General features: G+C 39.9%; 1 protein-coding gene across 1 annotated transcript in view; it reads left to right on the plus strand.

Moving 5' to 3' along the window:
- The window catches only part of LOC108570980 (GRB2-associated-binding protein 2), a 2,687-nt gene extending 2,110 nt beyond the window's left edge, over window positions 1–577 (plus strand). The window contains 2 exon segments of the mRNA XM_017932921.1: window positions 1–197; window positions 274–577. The exon segment at window positions 1–197 is cut by the window's left edge and continues 663 nt beyond it. Of these exon segments, the coding sequence (XP_017788410.1) occupies window positions 1–197; window positions 274–516 (440 nt within the window). The 3' untranslated portion in view covers window positions 517–577.
- Window positions 578–9,354: the final 8,777 nt, after the last annotated feature.

The following is a 9,354-nucleotide window of genomic DNA, read 5'->3' on the forward strand; positions in this document are numbered from 1 at the left end:
TTTTTTATACGCCAATTATTATACTTTGATAGACAAATTAAACATTTTGGTGTATTATAGGACCTTTGCAATTAGCTTCTCCACCTGGAAGAGGAAGAATCAGAGCAGCCCCTAGTCCTACACCTCCGATTCATCATTCAAATCGGCATCAATCGACGTCGGACGAAGATAATAACACTTTCGATGATAAAGAAGAAGTACGTCAAACTATATGATCATGATTTATATAGTGTTTACGTGATGCTATTTCAACAATTTAATTTTTTTCTTCAGATCTACTATTACCAAGATCAGAACACCTTTATTCCTGCTTCAAACCGGCTAGTTGTTTTGCAATATTTGGATCTTGATTTAGAAGCAACGGAAAACTTCACTTCTTCAAGCTTACCACCTGCTCAGTCTCCTCCTAACACAACAGTATATAAGACGGTGGATTTTTTGAAAACCGAGGCATTTAATCGCACTCGACAACGAGTAGAAGAAGAAAGGAAACAATGCACAGATGAACTGGCTTAACTTCGAAACATAGTTTTCTAGACTTTTCAGCGTAACAAAAAAAGAGAAGAGAAAGAGAATTGCAACTCGTTCTCAGGTAGTGTATAATATTGTTATTATTTACTAGCACTTCACAACACTACGAAACTGCGACGCCTACGCAGTACTTAGCGACTCTTCAAGTGCTTTTTAAATTTTTACCTTTGTTATTGAATCGAAGATTCTTCGAGATCTTCGTTATCGATGATATATGATAGTTGGAAACCGAAGAGAGCAATATTCAATGGACCAAAAATGTAATGTTACAGTTAAGAGAAAACGATGAAGAGATAAAAAAAGAGAACTTTCGTGGGACTCGTTATATCAGAATTTGTTAAAGAATTTTTAATTAGAGAAGTAAGTATTATTACATTTAGGTACGAACTGTTTTTACATAGGTTTTACGTATGTCTGAGACGAGAAAGAGGCATTTTTATTATCGACCATGCAACGAACTACAAATGTATGGCATTGCTGAAAATTTTAGATATTCTAATTTTAAGTATTAAACAAATAATATGTAATATATTTTCAAAGTGCCTGAATTTATTGTTTTTTTCTTTTTTTTTTCTTTTTTTTTTTCTTGCTAAGGTGATGCGTTGTTTGTTATTGCATGAACAGTGGAATATCATATTTATGGTTACCGATACGATCGGTGTATAAAAATTGCTTTGCAACTGTTTTTCAGGAAATGTTTTAAAAATTCACGGTGTTTTTCTGAAACCAATTTCGATCGATCTTTTACGAAAATCCTTACGAAATATTTCGTAGTAACTCGACTAAATTAATACCTTTATTGTTTCCTATATTCTCTTTTAACCGTTTTTAAATAGTTTCCTCCAAAGTAAAACCTATATTATAATTATTAACAGTGTACTCACTGTACCTGGTGACACAAGTTTATAATGTGTGGAAATAGGAACCTGGCTATAAAATTACAATAGATAAAAGATACATATTTTTGAACAGCTATAAAATGCCATAATTATGTGTGTATACATATGTACACATTAAAACTATGCGAAAATATATTTTATGTATATAAAATACATATACGTATTACTGTTAAAATAGCTGCTTTGTAATTTTTATACCAATGGAATCTTTATATTATTGGAAGATTATTTGTTTGTTCGAGTAAAAGAGATAAAATAGTTGTAATTGCCGGGGTTTCGAGATATCCTTTGTAAACAAAGAGAATGAACAGAGTATATGTAGAATATAATTCCTAAGTTTGCGTAAGTACACGTAATCCTAAAAGAAACAAATGATATCCCACCAAATTTGAAAAAATATTTTTCAAGTTACACTTATGCGTCAGTGTACATTATTTATAGGGATGTATGACACGTGTGACTCATATCGTCGAGAAGGAAACGCACAAAATGCATTGTTAACATATCTACATTTCTTCAGAGATTTATATGTGATTCTAAAAAAAACCTATACGCCTTAACTTTCGACCTACTAACGGTTAGCACGATTTAACTATAGTACAGCGATCGACAAATCGTATACATATTTATGCGATAAAATAAAAGTGAGTTTTTACATACGTAATCGTGAAGTGTATAACAGTTATGTTTTCTAAATTTTTTCTTTGCGGTATGTTCAGGTGACTTTTTTTTTTTTTTCAAATAAATATCGCTCAAAGTCGTATTTTTTAAACGATAATCCACAAATGTTTTAGCAAAAAAGAACGTAAAGTAAGAAGTTTTGAAACGAAGGAAGCGCTCCCTGTCTTTACTTACCCTCATCGTTTTCTTTTACAGCTAGGCACGATGTTTATCAACACAACATTAACGATTACCAGTGATTCGATTCTTGAATAACGCCGCTTGTTCATCAAAGCATAAGCTGAAAGTCATCAACGATAATATTTGCTGATAGAAAGGACAAAAGACGACTGCATATATTATTAAGCACAGGTTTTATATCGCTAGTCGATAATGCGCGCTACTGTACCGACGCGACATGGAAAAGGTCGTTAGAACGTTCACGCGTACGCTGCCAGGTTATTGGCCTGCTTAGTAGTTGGTGGGACCGGCTGAAAACAGCCTCATTCGCTCGCTAACCGTCGAGCGTGCGTTAGTTTTGTGTTTCTTTTCGGTTTTCGCCGCGTACATTGTTTTTCCTCAACGTGAAACGGAATTGCATCGTGTAGTAGTAACACAGAAGGTTTGCGCGTCGCGACGAATATAGTGCCTTTTCTTTATTTTTGTGTCGAATCTGTGAAACGTTTAATTTTTTTTGTGTTTTTTCTTTTTTCACCGTTTTGTCGAAAAGTGTGCTGCTGCCTCTCTGTGTACGATCGGCCTGTTTTACATTGGAATCGAAGCGAACCCAACGAACTGGAAGGCAACGAAAACGATCGCGGCGGTATTTCGAGCTTTGTTTTCAAGGTAAGCTTCTGTACTGTTCCGTATACATTGCAACGTTCATTGTTATTCGGGTTCCACGTGATTGATCTGCTGCCACTTGTTGGCTACAGAGATGTACACATCCACTGACGTTCTCTGTATTTTAACGTTCACGTAATTGCATACAGTTTCTTCTTCGAGTTAACACTATTTCACGTTCCATACCGTGTTCAATTCGTTAAAAGTATAGGAATGTATTTGTTTCTTTTTATATAAACTCTTTATCCGAGGTACGATCTTTCGAAAGTACCTAACGAAAACACGGGTAAATATACTTCCTACATTCTGTTGTTAAATAAACGCAAGGCCTCGAGTAACGTTTTCTTGCGTCGTTATCGAGTCGAGCTCTTAATTTTTCGTGCAAACAAAACGTTTGATTCGAACGGTGCCGGAATGTTACGGCGCCTGCAGGTTTCTCGGCCACTTGTGGAGTTTCCGACTAACCAGCTGAAGCGATACAGTCATTCGCATTATCATTTCTCATCCTTCTCATCGTTGCACCATGACATTCGTCATTAATAATCCGCATAGACGTTGCGTTAATCCATTTTTAAACAAAAGTGTTTCAAACTTCGTATATTCGTTGTGTACCATCACGATGATTCGAAAAAGGTTAGTCAGTCCCGTGAGAAAAAGGCTTACCTTATGATCGTCATTCGAAGCAGCAGCCATTTTATTGGCGTTCCAGTAATTTTCTTCTTTACCGAACCGAACTGTCAACGAAAAATTTCCACCATTACGGTTTCTTTCTCAAGAGAGTGCCAGGGCAGATCGTTTCGTCAGTCTAACAATGTTTATGGTTTCCCTTGTACATGCAACGGCAGCTCTTTATGCATCCACATTGTTGTTGCGTTATTGGCGGTTATTGCGAAGCGCGCCGGAGTAAGTGAGAAATTCTCATGCACAATAACGATCATTATCGGTAACGCTGTTCGGGCAAGCGTAATACGATGCATGCATTCTTTCCTCAACTGTCGTAATACCCGCCATGATGAAAAAATCGAACTTGGATTTTAGGTTTTCAAACGAAAAGTGTCATTTACATCGGTCGTCATGGAAATTCGACTTTTTTTTTTTTGGTTTTTCGAATGGCGCCATATTGATTCGACCATTTCTAGTCGATGGAATAGAATATGGAGGTATGGAAATTTCACTTCTCGAGCCGAAGGTTCATTTACATCGTGAAATCTAATTTATTCTCGTGGCAAACGGCGCCAAAACGGTTCGACTATTACAAAATAGAAGATGAAAGTGGTTCTTTGAGTGTTCATAGCCGGATTAGTATTCAAACAGACAGCTCTTTGAACTTGGTCGATTGGAGAACGAAAATGCATCGAAGTCGATGAAGAAATCTCTGAAAATAGATGCTCGGTGCCGATAGCCACTCCTTTGAATCCCATTAGCGGTTTGATAACTCGGCGCCGCATCGCTCGAACGAAAAAGCAGCTTCCTTTACGGTATTGGTTTCCTTTCGGTGGCGCCTCGTTATCCTGAGATATCTCGCGGTGCTGTTGCTTCGCCAGATTCTTTTGTCAGGAGAAATACAAAGTTCAGCATTTTCTCTCTCTCTCTCTCTCTCTCTCTTATATATATATATATATATATATAGCAAAAAACACATTATTGCGGCGTTCCACCGGTAAAGAAACTGGAAGACGAGCTCCTTTGTGAGTCTCGAATTTATTGAAACCTCGAAGGCAAAAGAAACGTTTCGAATCGACCGCCGTTGACTTACCTTCTTTTTTCTCCTTCTTCTCGAACTTCCTTAGAAAACTAATCTCTACCTCGGTGCAATTCCAAGATGTATAACGCTATTATACGAAATATCTCGAGACGAAACAGAGATTCGGTCTGCTTCCGGTTCGGTCTGATCTCCTTGAACCGCTTCTTAGAATCGAAAGCTTTTCCGGCGCATTCCAAGTCGTTTTATCTATTTTCTTAGGACCGGTTTACGCGCGTCTCGCAGGTAACTACACGAACCAGTGAAAAATCACCACCCACGTTAAAAGCAGGATTTATCTCTGCCACTCGCGTTGGTAACATCCTCCGGCATGAAAGAGATTTCTTAATTTTCAACAGCGCCTCCTTTCAGCCGTACACTCGCTACTCTAGAAATATTTCTTTGTCATTCGAGATGAGATGCAACATTCGCCCGATGTCTCCTTTCGATTACTCTCTCGATTTCTCCTCTAAACGTCTCCACGCAGACAAACTGTCCACGTTTCGGTTGTCACGGTTCCGTTGAAAAAAGAACTTAAGAAGACTCGGTTGTAACTAGCGGTATCTAAACGTTGCAATTAACGTTCGCAATTAAGCTCGGTCAGAGGTGGACGGTGTGTCGAGTTATTACACGACGGATCATTCCATAATTCGTGAGATCGACACGCGGTACGCGATCGCGCGCCCCTTTCTGCATTATGCAACAACTGGTGTGTTCCGCGCAGCGTGGCGCCACTGTACCGCGGAACTAAAAGTGTTCCTCGGATCACCCGTTACATTGTTTCCAAGTTTTTCACGCGGAGGGAGCCTCCTCGTACGGCACTTTAACTCCCGATTGTGAGAAATATCTGGCGGCATTGAGGCTCGACTGTACGAGAAGTGAGGAAGAAGAAAGAAAGACTGTACCGGAACAGCGTTATCCTTTTTAATTGCAGAACGCTTCCTCCTCGGGAGAGTTCATAGAAGAGTGACAGAGAGAGAGAGAGAAATAGCTACTCTATCTGGAATAAATTGCGAGCAGATTAAACGACGACTCTGGTGCCGGCGTCTATGGTTAAACAGAAATTAGATTCTCATCTTGATGCGCCCGGACAATGAGTTGCACAATATTCTCCGCGTCGAAACACATTAACGCCCCTTCTCCCTCCCCCCTTTCTCCCTTGTTTTTCACGGTGGCCACGACGCCCAGACCCGATATTACGCATTACACGCGGCTGCAACAGGCAGGAAACACGCTGGTAAAATCCTCCGGGTAACCCGAGTCACGGCACCGCGACACGAGAAAATTTCCTTTCGTTTCGCCAGGTTGAACCGTGCCACGCTCCATGGAAAACTATTTCATTCACCGGGAGGACGAAAAAAAAAATTAGTCAGCCGCTGGTTTGTTTGTTTATCGCGTAAGTAGAGGAGAAACCGTGAATTTATGAATTACAGTGTTTTTCTTTTTTTTTGCAAGTGGTTATAAAATTAAAACGCCTACGGTGATTGAGGAAGGTTAAATCGACGCGACTCGACGACATTGGAGGCTGTTCTATATAAAGTCTTCCGTCCTGTTCACGTCGTCTGTTTACATTCACGCCCTTACGATCCTCTCTCTCTCTCTTCCTTTTAACGATGTTTCTCGATGAATTCACCGACGACAGACACCTTCGTGCTAGAGGTTTTTTTTTTTCCTCTTTTTGTCGCTTGGAATAATTAAAACGCGAATGTGTGGCTACTTTACTAACAGCGGAGGGAATCACGGACGGATTTAGTATTTGTTAGGTGGAACGAAACTACGACTACGGCGACGTTATGCGAGTTTTCGTTCATTTCTCCTCCTCTTTCCGGCAGGCGTGGTCCCGGTTCGTTGATATTACGCTTAGAGAATACGCGTGCGGTTTATTGCGTTATACAGGAAACTGAGAGAGAGAAGAGTTATATCGAGCCGCGACCTGGTTTAGGCGCGCCCTATAGGCGCCTGGGATCGAAAAGAGAAAGAGAGTGAAAGAACAGCTTTTGAAATGTCAGGGACTGTGAAGCGCGGAGAACGGATACGGCCGCGACGCCATAATGAAATCAACGATTACCGCGCTCGTTTCGAATTCTACGGTGCGTCCACTACCGGGAGTGTGTAGATTGTCCGCTCGTTTTTCGCGCCCACTCGATCGATGATTTACTGGATCGAGATTGGAGGTACGACGGTTGGTTGTCGAAGGAGGAAGTGAGTTGAGAGAGGATAGGTGGAAAAGGACAGAAAGATGCATATTTTCGTTGTGAGTCTTCGTAAGTGGACTTCGTGAGTCTACCTTTTTTTATTTTTTTTTTTTTTTTTTTGGTAATATTGGATGATTGCGAAAGTTCGTGCTCGATCTCCAGAAGTGGCAGGAACCTTATCGATTTCGCCAGATGTTTGTTTTAGCGTCATGCTATATTCCTATCGAAAGACACACAGCTTGTGTCTTATTTCCAAATAATTCTTCATTTCATTTCATTCGATTTTCAAATGAAACGTGCCTTTGCACACACCGCGTGTGTTTTATTTTCGAATCGGGCACGAACTTTTGCAATCATCCGATATTATTGCGGTTGGTTATGGAAGAGGAAATGAATTGAAAGAGGTTAGGTTCATCTTGAGTCTTCTTAACCTTTTCGCGACGGTGGAACTAGCCATCGGTACGCCACTAACGAACGTGTCGTCGTGCCATTAGTGCACACCGTACGCATTAAGAGTGTCTCGCGTTTTCTCAAATCTTAGAGGATTTCGTTGGAACAGCAGAGGACTTAAGGGTGTATGGGATAAAGGGAATGTTGTCGAGGCCTTGTTCTGTATTTTAAAATAAATCTTCACTTTGAATTGTTGAGGCGCGAGCCAATGCGACGTGCTTACTGGATGCCGGATATAACCGGCGCTAATCGCGAAAGGGTTAAGTGAATTTCCTTAGTAAGGCTACCCTTTTTTTTCTGTTAATATCATGGCGGTTGGTTATGGATGGAGGAAATGAATTGAGAGAGGTTAGGTGGAAAAGGGCAGAAAGATGCATATTTTCGTCCTGACTTCTTAAGGGAACCCCAATCGATGGACGAAAGAAATCGATTTTATTTTTCTTGTATAAATTAGATATCTGTCATTCATCCTCCGTTTTTCTTATTTTGTTTTTATTAATATTACGGCGGTTGGTTACGGGAAGGAGGAAATAAATAGAGAGGGATTTCGCCAGGGACAATTAACCTCAGATTGGAAGCTGTAAATATACAAAAGAAGCCCTGGCGAGGACTAGCGAGAAAGGTTAATGTTAGTCAGTCCCTCTGGTGGCGGAGCGTAGGAAGTATCCTTTGATTACGCAGTACACTTAATCTATTCAAATTCCACAGTGTCTATTTAACCGTTATAAAGCTGGGTCATCTGTGACCCGCATGTAGAAGGTTCATGAGATATACAGCGTGAGTCAGAAACATTGCCCTCCTGGAATATTACCGTTATTACAATTTCGTTCATTCCCTTTCGCTCCGCTGTGAAATCCTCTGTAAGTCGAAATAAAACTTACTTTAACTCGAATTATTTGCCACATGTCCAGGTGCACTATTTTACCTCTGTAACTCTTAAATTTACCTCTACAAGTCGGACTTTTATCACGTTGCCCCTGCAGGTGGAAGTTTATGGTTATGTGTCACAAGATGGCTCCTTTCTTTCTCTCAACTCGGTTATAACAAGTATAATAACTAGACTGCGGATTTTTATGCAAATTTATATTTTTTAACAGTAGGAAAAGTAAATTTACGGTAGAAAATTATTTCACCTACCAGGTATTATAAAAAGCACTATCGTTTGGATATTTTTTCATATTGCGTGCATTCTGTGCAATTTTGTACCTTTGAATTTCCTACAAATGCATAAAAATTCGCAGTCTAATAACTCAGCATTCGTTCTATGATTACGTTTATATATTTATACAATAAATAATTATCGTTCGAAAATCGAATCCTTCTTTCATTCTTCAAGCCGTTACAATTGGAAAATTATTAACTTTCATGCAAAGCTTCTGTACGTCAAATTTTCGTTCGTTAAATCTCGTTTACCCGAAAATTTCGATAAGTCGAAACTTCTATAACCCGAAGATTTTAGCTCTTTTCTTGAGGTTCCACTGTAATATGAAAAAATGTTACATACACTACCGGCCAAATGTTTGGAATCACTGTTCGTTGTAAGTTGTGTCGTATACCTCTCTCCTATCTTTCATTAGTTTTTAGTCAACCTGCCTCCTTTTCTTAACTGTCAACAAATCCGCATCGTCCTAACGTTAGTCACCCCGAAACCTAGACCTCCACATCATCCTTTACTCATCGCTGAACCTAGACCTCACCGCCTCTCCCTACATTCACCTCTGAGACCAACCCCTACTCTCGTACTTACCGAACCTGTATCTAGAAACCTTTTCCGTCGAAACAGCAGATTTTTGTCTAGTGGTCTTCACGCACCGAACGTCACCGAACTGTCGAATAAAGTCGAATAGTACTACGCGCAGAATAGCATCCTTATTTCGCTCCAGTTTCCGTCAGGCTCTCCTACCGCGTACCTATTGAAAATAAGAAACCAACGCAAGGAATCGCGAGCCGCGGAATACAACAGTTGCACAAAAATTTCTAAAAAAAAGTTAGCAATTTTAAGAATTTTTAAGGAACTTTTTGTCATTCAAATCAG

Source organism: Habropoda laboriosa, unplaced genomic scaffold (assembly GCF_001263275.1).
Source record: "Habropoda laboriosa isolate 0110345459 unplaced genomic scaffold, ASM126327v1 scaffold88, whole genome shotgun sequence".
Classification (NCBI taxonomy): domain Eukaryota; kingdom Metazoa; phylum Arthropoda; class Insecta; order Hymenoptera; family Apidae; genus Habropoda; species Habropoda laboriosa.